The sequence below is a fragment of the Sinohyriopsis cumingii genome, chromosome 10 (assembly GCF_028554795.1).
Source record: "Sinohyriopsis cumingii isolate HCF-2022 chromosome 10, ASM2855479v2, whole genome shotgun sequence".
In the NCBI taxonomy this organism is placed as follows: Eukaryota; Metazoa; Mollusca; class Bivalvia; order Unionida; family Unionidae; genus Sinohyriopsis; species Sinohyriopsis cumingii.
In genome coordinates, this window is record NC_142970.1 from 59,592,657 (window position 1) to 59,618,142 (window position 25,486).

The window sequence follows — 25,486 nt, forward strand, 5'->3', positions numbered from 1 at the left end:
ACATGTTTGTATGTCTATGTAGATGGCCTGATGTGTACATGTTTGTATGCCTATGTAGATGACATGTTGTATACATGTTTGTATGCATTGTAGATGGCCTGATGTATACATGTTTGTATGCTGATGTATACATGTTTATATGCCTATGTAGATGACCTGATATATACATGTTTGTATGCCTATGTAGATGACCTGATGCATACATTTTTGTATGCCTATGTAGATGACCTGATGTATACATGTTTGTATGCCTGTGTAGTTGACGTGATATATACATGTTTGTATGCCTGTGTAGATGACCTGATGTATGCATGTTTGTTTGCCTATGTAGATGACCTGATGTATATATGTTTGTATGCCTATGTAGATGACCTGATGTATACATGTTTGTATGCCTATGTAGATGACCTGATGTATACCTGTTTGTATGCCTATGTACATGACCTGATGTATACATGTTTGTATGCCTATGTACATGACCTGATGTATACATCTTTATATGCCTATGTAGATGACCTGATGTATACATCTTTATGTACCTATGTAGATGACCTGATCTATACATGTTTGTATGCCTATGTAGATGACCTGATGTATACATGTTTGTATGCCTATGTAGATGACCTGATGTATACATGTTTGTATGCCTATGTAGTTGACCTGATGTATACATGTTTGTATGCCTGTGTAGATGACCTGATGTATACCTGTTTGTATGCCTGTGTAGATGACCTGATGTATACATGTTTGTATGCCTGTGTAGATGACCTGATGTATACATGTTTGTATGCCTATGTAGATGACATGTTGTATACATGTTTGTATCCCTGTGTAGATGGCCTGATGTATACATGTTTGTATGCTGATGTATACATGTTTATATGCCTATGTAGATGACCTGATCTATACATGTTTGTATGCCTATGTAGATGACGTGATGCATACATTTTTGTATGCCTATGTAGATGACCTGATGAATACATGTTTGTATGCCTGTGTAGTTGACATGATGTATACATGTTTGCATGCCTGTGTAGATGACCTGATGTATACATGTTTGTATGCCTATGTAGATGACCTGATGTATACATGTTTGTACGCCTATATAGATGACCTGATGTATACATGTTTTGTATGCCTATGTAGATGACCTGATGTATACATGTTTGTATGCCTATGTAGATGACCTGATATATACATGTTTGTATGCCTATGTAGATGACCTGATGTATACATGTTTGTATGCCTATGTACATGACCTGATGTATACATCTTTATATGCCTATGTAGATGACCTGATGTATACATGTTTGTATGCCTATGTAGATGACCTATTGTATACATGTTTGTATGCCTATGTAGATGACCTGATGTATACATGTTTGTATGCCTGTGTAGATGACCTGATGTATACATGTTTGTATGCCTATGTACATGACCTGATGTATACATGTTTGTATGCCTGTGTAGATGACCTGATGTATACTTGTTTGCATGCCTATGTAGATGACATGATGTATACATGTTTGTATGCCTGTGTAGATGACCTGATGTATACATGTTTGTATGCTTATGTAGATGACCTGATGTATACATGTTTGTATGCCTATATAGATGACCTGATGTATACATGTTTGAATACCTATGTAGATGACCTGATGTATACATGTTTGTATGCCTATGTAGATGACCTGATGTATACATGTTTGTATGCCTATGTAGATGACCTGATGTATACATGTTTTGTATGCCTATGTAGATGACATGATGTATACATTTTTGTATGCCTATGTAGATGACCTGATGTATACATTTTTGTATGCCTGTGTAGATGACCTGATGTATACACCTTTATATGCATATGTACATGACCTGGTGTATACATGTTTGTATGGCTATGTGGATGACCTGATGTATACATGTTTGTATGCCTGTGGATGACCTGACGTATACATCTTTATATGCCTATGTAGATGACCTGATGTATACATGTTTGTATGCCTATGTAGATGACCTGATGTATAGATGTTTGTATGCCTATTTAGATGACCTGATGCATACATGTTTATATGCCTGTGTAGATGACCTGAAGCATACATGTTTGTATGCCTATGTAGATGACCTGATGGATACATGTTTGTATGCCTATGTACATGACCTGATGTATTCATGTTTGTATGCCTATATACATGACCTGATGTATACATCTTTATATGCCTGTGTAGATGACCAGATGTATACATGTTTGTATGCATATGTAGATAACCTGATGTATGCATGTTTGTTTGCCTATGTAGATGACCTGATGTATACATGTTTGTATGCCTATGTAGTTGACCTGATGTATACATGTTTGTATGCCTATGTAGATGACCTGATGTATACCTGTTTGTATGCCTATGTACATGACCTGATGTATACATGTTTGTATGCCTATGTACATGACCTGATGTATACATCTTTATATGCCTATGTAGATGACCTGATGTATACATCTTTATATACCTATGTAGATGACCTGATCTATACATGTTTGTATGCCTATGTAGATGACCTGATGTATATATGTTTGTATGCCTATGTAGATGACCTGATGTATACATGTTTGTATGCCTGTATAGATGACCTGATATATACCTGTTTGTATGCCTGTGTAGATGACCTGATGTATACATGTTTGTATGCCTGTGTAGATGACCTGATGTATACATGTTTGTATGCCTATGTAGATGACATGTTGTATACATGTTTGTATGCCTGTGTAGATGGCCTGATGTATACATGTTTGTATGCTGATGTATACATGTTTATATGCCTATGTAGATGACCTGATATATACATGTTTGTATGCCTATGTAGATGACGTAATGCATACATTTTTGTATGCCTATGTAGATGACCTGATGTATACATGTTTGTATGCCTGTGTAGTTGACATGATGTATACATGTTTGTATGCCTGTGTAGATGTCCTGATGTATACATGTTTGTATGCCTGTATAGATGACCTGATGTATACATGTTTGTATGCCTATGTAGATGACCTGATGTATACATGTTTGTACGCCTATATAGATGACCTGATGTATACATGTTTTGTATGCCTATGTAGATGACCTGATGTATACATGTTTGTATGCCTATGTAGATGACCTGATATATACATGTTTGTATGCCTATGTAGATGACCTGATGTATACATGTTTGTATGCCTATGTACATGTCCTGATGTATACATCTTTATATGCCTATGTAGATGACCTGATGTATACATGTTTGTATGCCTATGTAGATGACTTGATGTGTACATGTTTGTATGCCTATGTACATGACCTGATATATACATCTTTATATGCCTATGTAGATGACCTGATGTATACATGTTTGTATGCCTATGTAGATGACCTGATGTATACATGTTTGTATGCCTGTGTAGATGACCTGATGTATACATGTTTGTATGCCTATGTACATGACCTGATGTATACATGTTTCTATGCCTGTGTAGATGACCTGATGTATACATGTTTGTATGCCTATGTAGATGACCTGATGTATACATGTTTGTATGCCTATATAGATGACCTGATGTATACATGTTTGTATGCCTATGTAGATGACCTGATGTATACATGTTTGTATGCCTATGTACATGACCTGATGTATACATGTTTGTATGCCTATGTACATGACCTGATGTATACATCTTTATATGCCTATGTAGATGACCTGATGTATACATGTTTGTATGCCTATGTAGATGACCTGTTGTATACATGTTTGTATTCCTATGTAGATGACCTGATGTATACATGTTTGTATGCCTATGTAGATGACCTGATGTATACATGTTTGTATGCCTATGTAGTTGACCTGATGTATACATTTTTGTATGCCTTTGTAGATGGCCTGATGTATACCTGTTTGTATGCCTGTGTAGATGACCTGATGTATACATGTTTGTATGCCTGTGTAGATGACCTGATGTATACATGTTTGTATGTCTATGTAGATGGCCTGATGTGTACATGTTTGTATGCCTATGTAGATGACATGTTGTATACATGTTTGTATGCATTGTAGATGGCCTGATGTATACATGTTTGTATGCTGATGTATACATGTTTATATGCCTATGTAGATGACCTGATATATACATGTTTGTATGCCTATGTAGATGACCTGATGCATACATTTTTGTATGCCTATGTAGATGACCTGATGTATACATGTTTGTATGCCTGTGTAGTTGACGTGATATATACATGTTTGTATGCCTGTGTAGATGACCTGATGTATACATGTTTATATGCCTATGTAGATGACCTGATGTATATATGTTTGTATGCCTATGTAGATGACCTGATGTATACATGTTTGTATGCCTATGTAGATGACCTGATGTATACATGTTTATATGCCTATGTAGATGACTTGATGTATACATGTTTGTATGCCTATGTAGATGACCTGATGTATACATGTTTGTATGCCTATGTAGATGACCTGATGTATTCATGTTTGTATGCCTATTTAGATAACCTGATGTATACATGTTTGTATGCCTGTGTAGATGACCTGATGTATACATATTTGTATGCCTGTGTAGATGACCTGATGTATACATGTTTATATGCCTATGTAGATGACCTGATGTATACATGTTTGTTTGCCTATGTAGATGACCTGATATATACATGTTTGTATGCCTATGTAGATGACCTGATGTATACATGTTTGTATGCCTATGTAGATGACCTGATGTATACATCTTTATATGCCTATGTAGATGACCTGATGTATACATGTTTATATACCTATGTAGATGACCTGATGTATACATGTTTGTATGCCTATGTACATGACCTGATGTATACATGTTTGTATGCCTATGTAGATGACCTGATGTATACATGTTTATATGCCTATGTAGATGACCTGATGTATACATGTTTGTATGCCTATGTATATGACCTGATGTATACATGTTTGTATGCCTGTATAGATGACCTGATGTATACATGTTTGTATGCCTGTGTAGATGACGTGATGTATACATGTTTGTATGCCTGTGTAGATGACCTGATGTATACATGTTTGTATGCCTGTGTAGATGACCTGATGTATACATGTTTGTATGCCTATGTAAATGACCTGATGTATACATGTTTGTATGCCTATGTAGATGACCTGTTGTATACATGTTTGTATGCCTATGTGGATGGCCTGGTGTATACATGTTTGTATGCCTATGTAGATGACCTGATGTATACATGTTTGTATGCCTATGTACATGACCTGATGTATACATCTTTATATTCCTATGTAGATGACCTGATGTATACATGTTTATATACCTATGTAGATGACCTGATGTATACATGTTTGTATGCCTATGTAGATGACCTGATGTATACATGTTTGTATGCCTATGTACATGACATGATGTATACATGTTTGTATACATATGTAGATGACCAGATGTATACATGTTTGTATGCCTATGTAGATGACCTGATGTATACATGTTTGTATGCCTATGTAGATGACATGATGTATACATGTTTATATGCCTATGTAGATGACATGATGTATACATGTTTTTATGCCTGTACAGATGACCTGATGTATACATGTTTGTATGCCTATGTAGATGACATGATGTATACATGTTTATATGCCTGTGCAGATGACCTGATGTATACATGTTTGTATGCATATGTACTTGACCTATGTTTACATGTTTGTAAACATTAAAGCATTTTCATCATGTTGCTGGAGATCTTACTTTCCATGTAGGTGGGCTGGTGGACTCAGTAACATTGTAGGGGTAATATATGTGTGTAATGCTAATAATAAAAATAACAATAATAATGATATAAATGTTTTTATTTAGGATAGTTTTAAAAATATCCCAACTTGGATAAGTGAAATGAGAAAAGGTGCCTCAGGCAACCCTGTGATGGCACTGGTTGGTAACAAGACAGACCTGAAAGACTACAAATGTGTGACAACAAAGGTATGTGAAATAAAGGTTTATGACTGTAATTATATTATTTGTTCAGCAAGTGTTACAATCACCATGGATTCAAAAGATAAAATGATAGATTTCAGATGTAAATAGTCATGCAAGTTATTTTTAATAGTAAACTTTTGAGCCCAAAACCAAGTTGGCTACTTTAATGTAAGTTAACAAACCAAATCCTTCTCAAAAACAGTTCCTTATAGAAATATCTGAGCTTAAGCAAAACTCATTGGTATATCATTTATGATGGTTACATTTGAAGGCTGTGATGCAGGTCTCAAAATCATGGTCCTTTTATACCAACGCACAAGATAAATATAATAGTGATTTTACTAGTCATGCCTGAATTTAATTGATCCTGCTAAAATCAAGAGAAGGCAGTTCAATTGCTAATTCAACATTCTTATACATCAGTGACTTGACATCCTGTACAGCAGTGATTGTGATATCTTGTACAGCAGTGACTAACAATATCCTGTACAGAAGTAACTGTGATTTCCTGTACAGCAGTGACTACAGTATTCTGTACAGCAGTGGCTATGATAGTCTGTGCAGCATTGGCTGGGATATCCTGTACAGCAGTGGCTATGATAGTGCAGCAGTAACTGTGATATCCTGTACATGAGTGTCTGTGATATCCAGGACAGAAGTAAGTGTGATTTCCTGTACAGCAGAGGCTGTGAAATCCTGTACAGCAGTGACTGTGATATCTTGTACAGCAGTGACTACAATATTCTGTACAGCAGTGGCTATGATATTTTGTGCAGCATTGGCTGTGATATCCTGTATAGCAGTGGCTATGATGGTGCAGCAGTAACTGTGATATTCTGTTCATGAGTGGCTGTGATATTTAGTACAGAAGTAACTATGATTTCCTGTACAGCAGAGCCTGTGAAATCCTGTAGAGCAGTGACAGTATCTTAAACATCAGTTACTCTGATTAAAATACAACTTTAAAATTCATATATTTTACATCTGTAGCTGTGACAATCTGTTACATCAGTGGCTGTAATTTCTTTCACATTAATGACTGATTGGACTACATCTTTGAAAGTGAGATGTCTTTATGTCAGTTGCTGTGATCAAACTAGTCTTAGTAGATTATGGCTATATCAGGGGTCACACTACCAGGCAAAGTGGGCAACTAAGTCACCTAAAATATGTAAACTTTACCTTCTTCTGTTATAAAAGTGAAAATGACTTCACCCTATGATGTTTTTTTAGGTGTACATTGAGTAATAGTAATTTATGACTTTTGAAATGCTTTCTTAGACAGAAATGTTAATTTGGAATTATAGTGAATTCAGACAAGGACATCTTGGATTATATTATTGTGATTAATTGGAAGACTGTTAACACATCATCACACTTCAGGCCACTCAAGTACATTCAAGACTACAGACACATTAACATCTTCAGTGCTGGATCTTATTTTGAACACCACTGGAATTTAATTAGAACTTTATTCATTGGGACTGGAGATAAAATGTTTTGGACTATTTAGGATTTAATTCACAATACTGTGAGTTCTTTCTAAATTTACACATTGTATTCCAGGGGAGTAAATTATTTGTTGAAGTTTACAAAACTTGTTGCGTTTTACTCTTTTCTATTACTTAGTTTAAGACCATAATTGTTATAATGCCTAATCATTGAAAATATATATGAATTGGCCCTAACTGGGATAAAATGTTTTAGATGGCAGTGTCATTTAGAAAATTTGTACACCACCACCAGAGATTAAGGTCACTGTGGCTGAAAGAAAATAAAGGTGGTTTCTGCACACTAATTTCAGTTATTTATATAAAGGACTATTAAAGACAGGCCAGGCATGTAACATGCCATTTTATGTTACTCCTGTTATTAATTTAAAATCTGAACTGTGTGCGATATTGTTTTTTGTCAGGATGGAGAACAACTTGCATCAGAACAAGGAATGATTTTCATAGAAACATCTGCAAAAACTGGACATAATGTACACCAAGCATTTTTTGCAGTGGGTAAGTACCTCATTTTCACTTTAGTTTATATTTTGTAATTAGGTCAAAATAAAAAAAATAAAAAAATAAATAAATCATCCTAGCATAAAGTCTTTTAAAATGTCTACCAGTAGAAGTTAACCAACTTTAACTGAAATCATTCTGGCATAATGACTTTTAAAGTTTCTGCAAATAGAAGTCAAGTAAATGTAACAGAAATCATTCTGGCATTTTAGGTTTCTTCAGGTGATGTCAATCTGCTATCTAATAATGGTAGTTATTACTACAAATAGAAAAGCCTACCAATAACTGATCAGAGTTTGACCAAGTTTGATAGAAAGCATTTTGACCTTAAGACATTAAAGTGTGTACATTTGACCAAATTTGATAGAAAGCATTTTGGCCTTGAGACATTCAAAGTTTGTACATTTGACAAATTTGATAGAAAGCATTTTGGCCTTGAGACATTCAAAGTTTGTGCATTTGACCAAATTTGATAGAAAGTATTTTGGCCTTGAGACATTCAAAGTTTGTACATGTAATACCAAGTCACAGTTTTAATGTTTTTCCACACAAAAAATTTCTCTTAAAAGTGCTAGTATAATTTGACCAAAGTTTGACAGAAAGCATCCTGGCATGAAGGCCTGTTGTAGAAGATGGTGATGCAATTCTTGCCTCCACCAAAAATATAAAATAGAAGGGACGAAACTTAGCATTTTATTCACCAACCCACTGGATTTCCAAAATAAACTTTATACTGATCTTATCTAAATTTCACTGATCTTGCTAAAATCAGACAGAAATCAGTTCAATTTCTAATTCTGTATTTATGATTCATTAACATCAGCTCATTATATTTCACTAACAAGACTCATCAATGAAGTACCTTGAACAATGTCCTGTTTCTCCAAATACTCAGCACAAAAGATGCACACCATCACAACCTTTCCTGATTCACGATTTAGCCTCCTATATTCATTATCTTAGCATTTTATTTATGCAATCATAATATCAGGTGTCATATTCTAATGTCTTGCAAACCCTGCAGACATTTCCACATCTTTAAAGTTGTCACTGCATAATTCATTTAATGTTTATGAACAACAATGTAAATATTAAAACATGTTATCTGGTATCATTCTGAATTAATTGCTGAGCCAATCAATGTCTCCTTTTCTGATTGGTCATTTCTAGCCTGAGACCTATACTGATATACTGATTGTTATTATCAGTCCTTGGGGGTGGTACACCAGGCCAGTCCCACATGCATGAAAACTCTTTTGACAATAATAACACTAAATTACCTGATGAGTGGATGTGTTGTTCGGCACCTCACCATTTGCATCACAAGCTTTTATTGCACCTCATCAAGTACATGATGTTGGTAGGTACTTGATTAACACATTAAAAATATCAGTTAACCATAAAGGGGAATGCACTTGTTAACTGTTAGGGATAGCAACACTTGGTAATTTTCAAAAACAGATTAGGGATAGCTAGAATTTAGGAATTCATCAGGAAATTCACTAACCATGAGAAAATGGAGTAATGTTAATTTTGTGCCCTGAAATAGAAACATTTACAAAATGACTGAAGAGAGTTGGACCGAATTGGGCAGTAAACACCTTCTAGTCCAGGTTACATGGTAAACACCTTCTAGTCCAGAATACATGGTAAACACCTTCTAGTACAGAATACAAGGTAAACACCTTCTAGTCCAGAATAAATGGTAAACACTGTCTAGTCCAGAATGCATAGTAAATGCCTATCTAGTCCAGAATACATGGTAACAGTTTCTAGTCCAGAATACATGGTAAACACCTTCTAGTCCAGATTACATGGTAAACACCTTCTAGTCCAGATTACATGGTAAATGCCTTCTAGTTCAGAATACATGGTAAAAACCTTCTAGTCCAGAATACATGGTAAACAGCTATCTAGTCCAGAATACATGGTAAACATCTTCTAGTCCAGAATACCTGCTAAACACCTTCTAGCCAGAATACATGGTAAACACCTTCCAGACCAAAATACATGGTAAATGCCTTCTAGTTCAGAATATAGGGTAAGCAGCTATCTAGTCCAGATTACATGGTAAATGCCGTCTAGTCCAGAATACATGGTAAACACCTATCTAGTCCAGAATACATGGTAAACATCTTCTAGTCCAGAATACATGGTAAACATCTTCTGGTCCAGAATACATGGTAAACACCTCCTAGTTCAGAATATATGGTAAAAACCTTCTAGTCCAGAATAGTCATGGTAAGCACCTTCTTGTCCAAAATACATGGTAAACACCTTCTAGTCCAGAATACAGTAAACAGCTTCTAGTCCAGAATACATGGTAAACACCTAGTCCAGAACACAATGGTAAACACTTTCAAGACCAAAATACATGGTAAAAACCTTCCCATCCAGAACACACAGTAAACACCTTCTTGTCCAGAATACATGGTAAACACCTTCTAGTTCAGAATACATGGTAAACACCTTCTAGTCCAGAATAGTCATGGTAACCACCTTCTTGTTCAAAATACATGGTAAACACCTTCTAGTCCAGAATATGTGGTAAACACCTTCTAGACCAGAATACATGGTATGCAGCTTCTAGTCTAGAATACATGGTAAACACCTTCTAGTTCAGAATACATGGTACAAACCTTCTAGTCCAGAATAGTCATGGTAAGCACCTTCTTGTCCAAAATACATAGTAAACACATTCTAGTCCAGAATACATGGTAAATACCATCTAGCCCTGAATACATGGTAAAAAGCTTCTAGTCCAGAATACATGGTAAACAGTTTCTAGTCCAGAATACATGGTACACACTTTCTGGACCAAAATACATGGTAAACACCTTCTAGTTCAGAATATGTGGTAAACACCTTCTAGTCCAGAATGTGTGGTAAACACCTTCTAGTCCAGAATGCATGGTAAACACCTTCTAGTTCAGAATATGTGGTAAACACCTTCTAGTCCAGAATATGTGGTAAACACCTTCTTGTCCAGAATACATGATAAACGCCTTCTAGTTCAGAATATATGGTAAAAACCTTCTAGTCCAGAATACATGGTAAACACATTCTTGTCCAGAATACATGGTAAACACCTTCTGGTCCAGAATACATGGCAAACACCTTCTAGTTCAGAATATGTGGTAAAAACCTTCTAGTCCAGAATATGTGGTAAACACCTTCTAGTCCAGAATGCATGGTAAACACCTAGACCAAAATACATGGTAAACCCCTTCTAGTTCAGAATACACAGTAAACAGCTTCTAGTCCAGAATGCATGGTAAACTCCTTCTATACCAGATTACATGGTAAATGCCTTCTAGTTCAGAATACACAGTAAACAGCTTCTAGTCCAGAATACATGGTAAACACCTTCTAGTCCAGAATACATGGTAAACACCTTCTAGTCCAGAATACATGGTAAACACCTTCTATACCAAAATACATGGTAATCACCTTCTAGTTCAGAATACACAATAAACATATTCTAGTCCAGAATACATGGTAAACACCTTCAAGACCAAAATACATGGTAAACACCTTCTAGTTCAGAATGCATGGTAAACAGCTTCTAGTCCAGGATACATGGTAAACAGCTTCTAGTCCAGAATACATGGTAAACACCTCCTAGACCAAAATACATGGTAAATGCCTTCTAGTTCAGAATACATGGTAAACAGCTTCTAGTCCAGAATACATTGTAAAAACCTTCTAGACCAAAATACATGGTAAATGCCTTCTAGTTCAGAATACATGGTAGAAACCTTCTAGTCCAGAATACACAGTAAACACCTTCTTGTCCAGAATACATGGTAAACACCTTCTGGTCCAGAATACATGGTAAACACCTTCTAGTCCAGAATAGTCATGGTAAGCACCTTCTAGTCCAGAATACATGGTAAGCACCTTCTTGTCCAGAATATGTGGTAAACACCTTCTAGTCCAGAATACATGGTAAACACCTTCTTGTCCAGAATATGTGGTAAACACCTTCTAGTACAGAATACATGGTAAACACCTTCTAGTTCAGAATACATGGTAAAAACCTTCTAGTCCAGAATATTTGGTAAACACCTTCTTGTCCAGAATATGTGGTAAACACCTTCTTGTCCAGAATATGTGGTAAACACCTTCTTGTCCAGAATATGTGGTAAACACCCTCTAGTCCAGAATACATGGTAAACACCTTCTTGTCCAGAATGTGTGGTAAACACCTTCTAGTCCAGAATACATGGTAAACAGCTTCTAGTCCAGAATACATTGTAAAAACCTTCTAGACCAAAATACATGGTAAATGCCTTCTAGTTCAGAATACATGGTAGAAACCTTCTAGTCCAGAATACACAGTAAACACCTTCTTGTCCAGAATACATGGTAAACACCTTCTGGTCCAGAATACATGGTAAACACCTTCTAGTCCAGAATAGTCATGGTAAGCACCTTCTAGTCCAGAATACATGGTAAGCACCTTCTTGTCCAGAATATGTGGTAAACACCTTCTAGTCCAGAATACATGGTAAACACCTTCTTGTCCAGAATATGTGGTAAACACCTTCTAGTACAGAATACATGGTAAACACCTTCTAGTTCAGAATACATGGTAAAAACCTTCTAGTCCAGAATATTTGGTAAACACCTTCTTGTCCAGAATATGTGGTAAACACCTTCTTGTCCAGAATATGTGGTAAACACCTTCTTGTCCAGAATATGTGGTAAACACCCTCTAGTCCAGAATACATGGTAAACACCTTCTTGTCCAGAATGTGTGGTAAACACCTTGTAGTCCAGAATACATGGTAAACACCTTCTTGTCCAGAATATGTGGTAAACACCTGCTAGTACAGAATATGTGGTAAACACCTTCTTGTCCAGAATGTGTGGTAAACACCTTCTTGTCCAGAATATGTGGTAAACACCTTCTTGTCCAGAATATGTGGTAAACACATTCTTGTCCAGAATATGTGGTAAACACCTTCTAGTCCAGAATACATGGTAAACACCTTCTTGTCCAGAATGTGTGGTAAACACCTTCTAGTCCAGAATACATGGTAAACACCTTCTTGTCCAGAATATGTGGTAAACACCTTCTAGTCCAGAATACATGGTAAACACCTTCTTGTCCAGAATATGTGGTAAACACCTTCTAGTACAGAATATGTGGTAAACACCTTCTAGTACAGAATACATGGTAAACACCTTCTAGTTCAGAATACATGGTAAAAACCTTCTTGTCCAGAATATTTGGTAAACACCTTCTTGTCCAGAATATGTGGTAAACACATTCTTGTCCAGAATATGTGGTAAACACCTTCTAGTACAGAATATGTGGTAAACACCTTCTAGTACAGAATACATGGTAAACACCTTCTAGTTCAGAATACATGGTAAAAACCTTCTTGTCCAGAATATTTGGTAAACACCTTCTTGTCCAGAATATGTGGTAAACACATTCTTGTCCAGAATATGTGGTAAACACCTTCTAGTACAGAATATGTGGTAAACACCTTCTAGTACAGAATACATGGTAAACACCTTCTAGTTCAGAATACATGGTAAAAACCTTCTTGTCCAGAATATTTGGTAAACACCTTCTTGTCCAGAATATGTGGTAAACACATTCTTGTCCAGAATATGTGGTAAACACCTTCTAGTACAGAATATGTGGTAAACACCTTCTAGTACAGAATACATGGTAAACACCTTCTAGTTCAGAATACATGGTAAAAACCTTCTTGTCCAGAATATTTGGTAAACACCTTCTTGTCCAGAATACATGGTAAACACCTTCTTGTCCAGAATATGTGGTAAACACCTTCTAGTCCAGAATACATGGTAAACACCTTCTTGTCCAGAATATGTGGTAAACACCTTCTAGTACAGAATATGTGGTAAACACCTTCTAGTACAGAATACATGGTAAACACCTTCTAGTTCAGAATACATGGTAAAAACCTTCTTGTCCAGAATATTTGGTAAACACCTTCTTGTCCAGAATATGTGGTAAACACATTCTTGTCCAGAATATGTGGTAAACACCTTCTAGTACAGAATATGTGGTAAACACCTTCTAGTACAGAATACATGGTAAACACCTTCTAGTTCAGAATACATGGTAAAAACCTTCTTGTCCAGAATATTTGGTAAACACCTTCTTGTCCAGAATACATGGTAAACACCTTCTTGTCCAGAATATGTGGTAAACACCTTCTAGTCCAGAATACATGGTAAACACCTTCTTGTCCAGAATATGTGGTAAACACCTTCTAGTACAGAATATGCGGTAAACACCTTCTTGTCCAGAATGTGTGGTAAACACCTTCTTGTCCAGAATATGTGGTAAACGCCTTCTTGTCCAGAATATGTGGTAAACACATTCTTGTCCAGAATATGTGGTAAACACCTTCTAGTCCAGAATACATGGTAAACACCTTCTTGTCCAGAATGTGTGGTAAACACCTTCTAGTCCAGAATACATGGTAAACACCTTCTTGTCCAGAATATGTGGTAAACACCTTCTAGTCCAGAATACATGGTAAACACCTTCTTGTCCAGAATATGTTGTAAACACCTTCTAGTACAGAATATGTGGTAAACACCTTCTAGTACAGAATACATGGTAAAAACCTTCTTGTCCAGAATATTTGGTAAACACCTTCTTGTCCAGAATATGTGGTAAACACATTCTTGTCCAGAATATGTGGTAAACACACTCTAGTCCAGAATACATGGTAAACACCTTCTAGACCAAAATACACAGTAAACACCTTCTTGTCCAGAATACATGGCAAACACCTTCTAGTCCAGAATACATGGCAAACACATTCTAGTTCAGAATACATGGTAAAAACCTTCTAGTCCAGAATAGTCATGGTAAGCACCTTCTTGTCCAAAATACATGGTAAACACCTAGTCCAGAATATGTGGTAAACACCTTCTTGTCTAAAATATGTGGTAAATACCTTCTAGTCCAGAATACGTGGTAAACACCTTCTAGTCCAGAATACATGGTAAACTAACATTGGATTGAGGCCATTTTATTTATGCCATCAGGTGTGTAACTTACTGCCCAATTGGGCATCTTGTTTTAAAAAAATATTTTCATTGTTTTCATTTTAAAATATGTTTTGTAGTTTTTATAATTTTCATTTTAGGTAAGGAAGTTTTGATAAGAATGAAAAATGGTCCTGTACCAACAGATTTTACAGACCATGTCAAGGTTGAAGATAAGGACAAGGACAAGAGGCAGAAGGGATGCTGTTCATGAAAGATATTATTTACTGTTTCTATTGGATTGATGCAATACTGTCACTCATGGTATATTAAATGTCAGCTATGCTATTTTATTGTCAGCCATGCTATTTTATTGTCAGCCATGCTACTTTAAGTGTTATTAAATGCTTGCAAATCCTTTACTGGAGCAAGGTCATACTTTCCTTCCTGCTATTATAAGCATAATGTAGCGATGTAATGCTGTCCTACATACTATTATAAACATAATGTAGCAATGTAATACTGTCCCTCATGCTATTATAAGCATAATGTAGTTATGTAATACTGTCCCTCATGCTATTATAAGCATATTGTAGTTATGTAATACTGTCCCTCATGCTATTATAAGCATAATGTAGTTATGTAATACTGTCCCACATGCTATTATTAATATAATGTAGCAATGTAATACTGTCCCTCATGCTATTATAAGCATAATGTAGTTATGTAATACTGCCCTCATGCTATTATAAGCATAATGTAGTTATGTAATACTGTCCCTCATGCTATTATAAGCATAATGTAGTTATGTAATATTGTCCCTCATGCTATTATAAGCATAATGTAGTTATGTAATACTGTCCCTCATGCTATTATAAGCATAGTGTAGTTATGTAATACTGTCCCACATGCTATTATAAATATAATGTAGCAATGTAATACTGTCCCTCATGCTATTATAAGCATAATGTAGTTATGTAATAATGTCCCTCATGCTATTATATGCATAATGTAGTTATGTAATATTGTCCCTCATGCTATTATAAGCATAATATAGTAAAAATACTTTATTGAAGTATAACAGCAGTATATAATGTTTACAAATTACTGAGGTGAGAAAAAAATGTGTTAGTTTCACCCAAAAATTTATAGTGAATTACATTACATATAGTTTGTTCCACACAGCATCTCAAATGATATCCGTATTGGTTTCTCATTGAAATTTCACATCGAAATGTAGCTACAATTATTGAAACTGTTTTGTGCACAAATGATTTAAACAAAATTGGTATTAATGTATCACAAAATACCATTTATTGCTGCATGCTGAAACAGACTGGTCTGTGTACATATAATCCACCAGGTTCATCTTCAGGTCTGGAAGCATCCATTTTTGATACAGCAGAGAAAGTAAAGGGAGGCTACTACATTTTCATCAGATATATCCAAATAGGAAAGCTGATCACTCCTTAATAAACAAATCGACTCTTCCACAGGTCATGGTGGCATCAAAAACATTATTTATATTGACAGAGCATCCTGTTTGATGAGATATGTTACGTTGTATGACATTTCAAATGGTGTTTAAATAATTCATGCGTGAAATTAATTAGTTACTTTTAGCTACATTTAATGAAGCAAATCTGAAAATTCACTGAGATACAGATTGATATGGACTTGTTGACAAAGATGTACCTAGAAGTAAATGTGAGATGACCTGGTTTCTTTTCCAAGTATAACCTCTACCAGGGTTATGTATCTGGGAACTAGCTTCCATCCTCAACCATGTTTGGGAGTAGGACATTCAATTTTGTGGATAAAGAGGGATTCCCATCAATGAGTTTATTTATTTAAAATAAATATACAAAAGAAAATAAAATGACACAAACACAAACAGAAACATATTCTGATTGTTATGGCTTTGTACTAATTCACGGCAAAAGCTGTGACTAGCAAGTTTATTTTAACAGCAAACTGTCGATCTTTGTAACGTAAATGATTCTGTTCCACAACTGATGGTTTTCTGGATTAACTACAACAGATTCTAACAATGACTGTCTGACAACAATTCACAAACTTTTTGATGATCTGGTTGATGATTTGTAATGGCTTTGTTGTATCATTTTAGATTAATAGAAATGGAAATGTTATGAGCACTGTTGTTTTGAGTAATGTGACTAGTCAGATGGGTATAAATGGCAATGTTGTGAGTAATGTGACTATTCAAATTGTAGAAATGGCAATTTTGTGAGCAGTTTTGAATAGTAATGGCAAATGTTGAATAGAAATGGCGATGTTGTATGCAATGTTCAATAGAAATGGCAGTGTTGAGTAGTATGACTATTTCAAATGGATATAAATGGCAGTGTTGTGAGCATTGTGACTATTCAGACTTTGGATACTATGATCTTCTTGTGAGTTGGAGCTTGAATTTTAGGTAATATAGCAAATGTTGCATGTTTTTGTAAACTAGCTTATTAAATATTGCATAGTTTACATTTCATTTTGTTTGATTCTTTTATAAAATAATGCCAAACTTGCTGTTGGATGAGTATTTGGATGAGTATTTGGATGAGTATTTGGATGAGTATTTTGGGTGAGTATTTGGATGAGTATTTGGATGAGTATTTGGATGAGTATTGGATGAGTATTTGGATGAGTATTTGGATGAGTATTTGGATGCCAGTTGTCTATTAGAATATCTGTATAAATATCCTGATTTGAATGTTTAGATATTTGTTTCAGCCCTGAAAAGCAGGGAAGGCCCTATATATGAAATTGTCAATACTGATTTCCCCACTTTTTTTAAATAGCAAATTAGTGTAATACATACCATGTCTTACATCAGTCTGTATGTCATACCCTTTATCTAGAAACACACTTTAATCTGGCCTGTTGGTCATTTCTTACGTTAGGGTCTTTTGACCATCACATATGTCAAGGCCCTTGTCTAGAATCCAACATTAGTTTGAACTATTGACCATTCTCTATGTTAGGGTCATTTGACATTTGACCTTTTGACCATTCCATATGCCACTGCCCTTGTCCAGAAACTAGCATGGGTTTGGCATATTTCAGATAAATGCCTGGTAAATTGTAACTCTTGATCCTACTAGATATTTGTAATTATGTTAACTTTTCAGAAAGTTAAAGTACTGACAGGATTCACAATGGAAACATCAGATATTGCATCATCCCACTCCTTCCAGTCCCATCTTATCCCATTTTTAGCAGATTTCATTTACACTCAATACCTATTGAAGGCCTTGTGGATTTAAACATTTGAAGGCCTTTATGGATTTAAATTTTTGAAGGGCTTTTGGATGGAAAATTTTGAAGGCCTATGTGGATTGGAACTTTTGAAGGCCTTGTGGATTGAAACTTTTGAAGGCCTGTATGGATTTGAAGTTTTGAAGGCCTTTATGGATTGAAACTTTTGAAGAGCTTTGTGGATTGGAACTTTTGAAGGCCTTTACGGATTGAAACCAAATTAGTGTGTTGCTTTAAATAAATAGCATCTAGGTCATGTTTGATTTTCACGTTACTTTCAGCAAAAATGTTTTATTGAGTTATGGCCCTGGTCTGACTTTGATTGTTGAGTTATGTCCCCTGTCTGACAATGGTGTTTGAGTTATGGCCCCTGTCTGGCTTTGATCTTTGCTTTCTGGTTGCATGATGGGTTGGGCACTCATGTTATATGGATATATTTCCACAGTATATATTTGCTGATAAGTTTACCCAGCAACATATTCCACAGACCATGATGTGCCAGCAGACCTGAGTCTATGCAGTGTGTTAGGAGTAATCAATAAAACAAACAAGCTGGCACCTGATATGCTGGTACATTATGTGTGAACAAATCAGGGAAGTATTCTTTGATTTTGTACTTTTCCATAAGTATGTACAGTAGTTTTTAAATGTCAATACATTTGTATGTTATTATATACAGTGTCATCCAAATTCAGTGCATTTATTACCATATCAATGCAACTGTTTTCATTCATATTCATTTTCACAAATGTAATACTCAATTTCACATACATGTATATACTTGGACATGTACATACTGCTAGGTAAAGGGTACAGTTTTATGTACACAGACTATTTTTATTATCAAACATTTTATATAAGTGTAACAATTTATTTCAGCAGCAATTTTTTTAATTTTATGCAGGTGTAGGTTGTAATAGATTTTAATAATTTAGTTGTCAAACAACATTAACATTTTGATACTATTGAAAACAATGCATAATTTTAAATAACTTATTGTTTGAATATACTATTAAAATTGTTTATAATCTGGTTTATTAAGGTTATAAGAGTGTTGATTTTTTTATTCATGGAATTTTAATTATTTTCAAAACACATTTTATGGAAGAGAAAGATTTGATTTCTGTATATACAAAGGGATAATACTAATTATGTTAATTAAGTGTCCATGTATATGCCTGTATGTATTTTGAAATATAATTTTAGTGTCATAACATAATCACACACAAATAAATGGAAACATAAATAGTAAGATTTCCACAGTTATAGCAGCAGTTAACAACTTACATTCAGTTATTGGATTGATACACTTTTTTTACACTACCATGATTGCTTTTATATTGTTAGTCTGTGTACATACTTTCTTGTTTTTCAAACATAAAATTAAAATAATGGTAATTCAGTATTTTCAAATCCATGGGCTATGTCATTGTGTGAGACATAAAATAAATGTACAGTACTTACTACGTGCATATTGTGACAAATTTCTTCACTGTTTACTTTGAAAAATATTATCATATTTAAAGATGATAATCATTCTTTTAGCTCATTCTTCCTAATTTCATCTTAGCCATCTATCAATTGCTGTTTTATGAAGTTTGTTTATCTCACGCGGTCAGGACATTGCCGTCAATGAAAGTGTCCTATATATAGATATAACTTAGTATTAGAGAAGTTTTCAAATACTAATTTCCCAATTATTTTGAGATTTTAACAATGGGGTGGGTGGGATGAGATTGCATAATCATTAGACAAAGTGCAACGAGTCTGTACATTTTAAAGTTATTGCATCAAATCTTACAAAGAATTCTATGCAAGCAATTTTTACATAATAGCGTTTCAATTCTTCTCGAATGCAATTTTTTCAGTAGCCATAAAACACGGTAATGATTATATATGATCATTTGTTTTTGTAGTTGTAATTAGAATTTCTTCTGTATTGATATTATGTACTTCTAACAATATGCTTTTGGTCCATTGTCACTTGTTAATATTTCTAATAAGCGTTTGGGTTAATGTCATGTTCCAGTATGCTTTTGGGTCACTTTCATATAATGTTCCAATATGCATTTGGGCCACTGTCATGTAATGTTCCACTATGCTTTTTTGGGTTACTGTCATGTTTTATTCCAATATGCTTTTGTGCCATTGTCATGTAATATTCCAATAAGCTTTTAGTCTATTGCCATATTTTAATATTAAAAAATCTTTGTGTCATTGTCATATAATATTCAAATATGCTTTTGGGCCACTGTCACTTTTTAATATTCACATATGCAATTGTGCTACTGTCATGTTATAATATTCCAATATGCTTTTGAGTAATTGTCAAATATGCTTTTGGGCCATTGTCACTTGTTAATATTCCAATATGTTTTTATGCCATTGTCACATCTTAATATTCCAATATGCTTTTGAGCCATTGTCATGTTGTAATACCCCTGCATTCTTTTAGGCCACTGTCACATTGTAATATTCCAAAAATACATTTGGGCTATTGTCATGTAATATTCCAATATGCTTTTAGACCATTGTCACATCTTTATATTCCAATATGCTTTTGAGCCATTGTCATGTTGTAATACCCCTGCATTCTTTTAGGCCACTGTCACATTGTAATATTCCAAAAATACATTTAGGCCATTGTCATGTAATATTCCAATATGCTTTTAGACCATTGTCACACCTTGATATTCCAATATGCTTTTAGGCCATTGCCATGTAATATTCCAATATGACTTTAGGCCATTATCACATTGTAATATTCCAAAAATACATTTAGGCCATTGTCACATTGTAATATTCCAAAAATACATTTAGGCCGTTGTCATGTAATATTGCAATATGCTTTTAGTCTATTGCCATATTTTAATATTAAAAAATGCTTTGTTATTGTCATATAATATTCAAATATGCTTTTGGGCCACTGTCACTTGTTAATATTCACATATGCAGTTGCACTACTGTCATGTTATAATATTCCAATATGCTTTTGAGTAATTGTCAAATATGCTTTTGGACCATTGCCACTTGTTAATATTCCAATATGATTTTATGCCATTGTCACATCTTAATATTCCAAGATGCTTTTGAGCCATTCTTATGTTGTAATACTCCTGTATTATTTTAGGCCATTGTCATATTGTAATATTCCAAAAATACATTTAGGCTGTTGTCATGTAATATTCAAATATGCTTTTAGACCATTGTCACATCCTAATATTCCAATATGCTTTTAGGCCATTGTCATGTAATATTCCAGTATGGTTTTAGGCCATTGTCATTTAATATTCCAGTATGGTTTTAGACCATTGTGACATCTTAATATTCCAATATGCTTTGATGCCATTGTCACATTATACTATTCCAATATGCTTTTAAGCCATTGTCACATTATATTATCCAAATATGCTTTTAAGCCATTGTCACATGATAAAATTCCTATATGCTTTTAGGCCCATGTCAAGTAATATTCTAATATGCTTGAAGGCCATTGTCATGTAATATTCCAATATGACTTTAGACCATTGTCATGTAATATACCAATATGCTTTTTGGCCATTGTCACATTATAATATTCTAATATGCTTTTAGGCCATTGTCAAATTATAATATTCCAATATGCTTTTAGGCCATTGTCACATTATAATATTCCAATATGCTTTTAGGCATTGTCAAGTAATATTCCAATATGCTTTTAGGCCATTGTCATGTACAATTCCAATATGCTTTTACATCATTGTCACATTGTAATATTCCAATATGCTTTTAGGCCGTTGTCATGTAATATTTCAATATGCTTTTGGCATTGTCAATTAATATTCCAATATGCTTTTAGGTATTGTCAAGTAATATTCCAATATGCTTTTAGGCCATTGTCATGTACAATTCCAATATGCTTTTATGTCATTGTCACATTATAATATTCCAATGTGCTTTTAGGTCATTGTCATATTGTAATATTCCAATATGCTTTTAGGCCATTGTCATGTAATATTCCAATATGCTTTTAGGCCATTGTCATGTAATGTTCCAATATGCTTTTAGGTCATTGTCACATTATAATATTCCAGTATGCTTTTAGGCCATTGTCACATTGTAACATTCCAATATGCTTTTAGGCCATTGTCATGTAATATTCCAATATGCTTTTAGGCCATTGTCATGTAATATTCCAATATGCTTTTAGGCCATTGTCATGTATATTCCAATATGCTTTTGGGCCATTGTCATGTAATATTCCGATATGCTTTTAGGTCATTGTCACATTATAATATTCCAATATGCTTTTAGGCCATTGTCACATTGTAATATTCCAATATGTTTTAGGCCATTGTCACATTATAATATTCCAATATGCTTTTTGGTCATTGTCACATTATAATATTCCAACATGTTTTAGGCCATTGTCACATTATTATATTCCAGTATGCTTTTAGGCCATTGTCACATTATAATATTCCAGTATGCATTTAGGTCATTGCCATGTAATATTCCAATATGACTTTAGGCCATTGTCTCACACTGAATACAGTGAAATGTATGGACTGAATCTGCCACATACATATACACTGATTTGGAAAAACTTTGATTTATTTGGTGGCCTACAGGTAGAATTCAGATACTTAGTTTTTCTGGAGAAGGCTGATAAAATTATAAAAAGGCCTATCCCCCTCCCCAATTAACTTGAACAAATATTCTTGCTCTGATATGCAGGAAAAATTTATGTTTGTAACAATTATCTTGATGTATTCAAAATAAATCCAAGTTTGAAAGAAAACCTCAGGCCCCTCACCCCTCCCAGAAAAGGCTGTCCTTTACTAATTCTGTACAGATCTTGTTTGAATAATCACTCCCTATTTCTTTGCAGACCACATCATTTAAACGGGCAATTTCTATTTTCAATGGACTGATATTTTAAAATGAAAATTCAGTGACCCATGGCTGTTGTCATGAGATTTGAAATTATTAGGCCGTTCATCATCATACTCCATTGACTGTTCATAGTGCAATGTGGAAATGAATTTGTCAAACTCAAAGTTAACACTGAGACAACTGATTTGTATCATCTCCATTGGATTATTTTGTTTCTTTACTGGACCTTTACAATAAATGAAAGACATGTAAGTTTTATTTTTGTAGTTTCAAGTCTTTAAAAAAAGTTTGAAATTACTGTATATTTTGTGGCTAACAGATAATTGTTAAAAATCATTTTAAGAAAATATTAAATATTTTCAAGTTTAGACCGTGTTCCATGGATAAGCTGACCTCCCTTCTTTAAGGCTTATTTATTTGTTCCTAAATTATTCAAGTTGTGTGCAAGTACATATGGTAAAAATTTATACAGATTTTGTTAGAAAATTCTGACACAATAAATATACACAAGAAGTTAAATGATTTTTAATTTAGAATTAGGACTATAAATATCAACTGACTGTCCTTACTTATATAATTTCATTAAAGTTGTAATTGTTTTCATTACCATTGCTTTCTATCAACATTGCAACCTTTTATTTATTTCATTTTGCATAACATAATTGCCTTTGTATCTCCTTTTTTTAGTTTACACTTTATAATTTTTTTTTGCTTTAATTGATTGTTTTTCAGATTTTAATAAAATATGTTTACAGATTTTTAAAATATGTGTGTGTCTGTTTGATACCTTGGATTTCATTCTCAGAGGAGAGAGAGAGAGAGAGAAAGAGAGAGAAAATGGCATACAATCAGAACACCCTACTGGAAAATGGCATACAATCAGAACACCCATCTTGAAAATACCATACAATCTGAACACCCAACTGGAAAATGGAATAAAATCTGAACACCCAAATGGAAAATGTCATAAAATCTGAACACCCAACTGGAAAATATGATGATACATGCAAAACCAAAAGAGGTTTTGCTAAAATTAAATGGTCACCTGGAACCCACCAAAAAGATTTTGCTCAACTCTAGTAACTAAGAAATCACTTGTGTATATTATTGACTATGGAACTAACTGGACTAAGACCAAAGAGTTGACACAGGCTTGCAAGTTTCCCAACACAACTTTTCTAAATTGTACCTAATTTATTACTTTAACTTCAGGCATCTAGATTTGCCTAAGCAGTTTTTGGTGGACATGTACTTGAAACCACATGTAGGATGTGTAGTGTAAGCCTTAATCTAATCAGCTTTTGAAATATCACTTGACAGTAAAGAAAAGTAATAAGAAATTTCACACTGGATTAGAACTGATTTACACCAACAGCTGGTGTATGTTATATGTTCATTAGAGTTTAAGTTCCATGGGAAAAATACTTTCGAGGCAGTCTTTTCTCCCATTCCTAACTGTACTGATGTCATGTTTTTAATAAATAGTATAGCACGCCTTCTGCAGTTATTCTTCACTAACAAATAACATTACAGGAACAGCTGCCAGTGGTCCAGCTTATAGATGTATGGCTGAAATCTTCTCCAGAAAGACTCTGTTGTTGCAGGGCTTAAATGTCCAATGGCAACAGGATGATTCAACCGATGGCTAATTCGGCCCTGGCTTGTTCAGCCCAAATTATGGGCTAATTCAGATCAGATTATGGGCTGGTTTTGACCAAATACAGAGATGACTCAGACCATGTGAAATATTATTATGGTTTCATCAGTGATTTAAAATGTGACATTTATGTATGTTCCTCGTATGTTTAAAATACATTTCTCATTATTTTCCATGTACGTTGAGCAGGTCAATTAATCATTTGAGGAAACAAAACCATGATTTTATGTGTGATAATGGGGTTGTTATATAGAATGAAATGTGATAATGTGAGACATTTTATGATCTTTAATTGCCAATTTTTTTGTGAAATATTTTAATTATTATAGAACACAAAATATAATGATGGCTTGAAATAACTTGGCAATCATTGTTGACATAGAAATGTTATTATATTATATATGTATGTTACTATGCGGAAAATTTATATTCAGAAATAAATATTTAATGAATTCAGTATGTGCTTGGAGGTGCTCTGGCAAAGAACCTGGTTGAAATCAGTGAAATCGGGGAAAAGAGATACGTGAGTATGTCAGCTTCGATTATCAAAGCCTATGTTGACTATGTTGATATATGGATGAACAGATCACAGTACCTTGTCCAGTATGCATAAGCATCTTCATGGGGCATGTTCAGAAACATATTAACCAGCAAAGGGAAAAGAAAGAAAAA

General features: G+C 34.3%; 1 protein-coding gene across 1 annotated transcript in view; it reads left to right on the forward strand.

Annotated features, from left to right (window-relative positions):
- LOC149790212 (uncharacterized) overlaps positions 1-25,270 on the forward strand; it is a 56,937-nt gene extending 31,667 nt beyond the window's left edge. The window contains exons 4-6 of the mRNA XM_089972228.1: positions 5,897-6,019; positions 7,932-8,025; positions 15,174-25,270. Coding sequence (XP_089828354.1) covers positions 5,897-6,019; positions 7,932-8,025; positions 15,174-15,286 — 330 coding nt within the window. The 3' untranslated portion in view covers positions 15,287-25,270. The remainder of the gene's footprint in view (positions 1-5,896; positions 6,020-7,931; positions 8,026-15,173) is intronic.
- Positions 25,271-25,486: the final 216 nt, after the last annotated feature.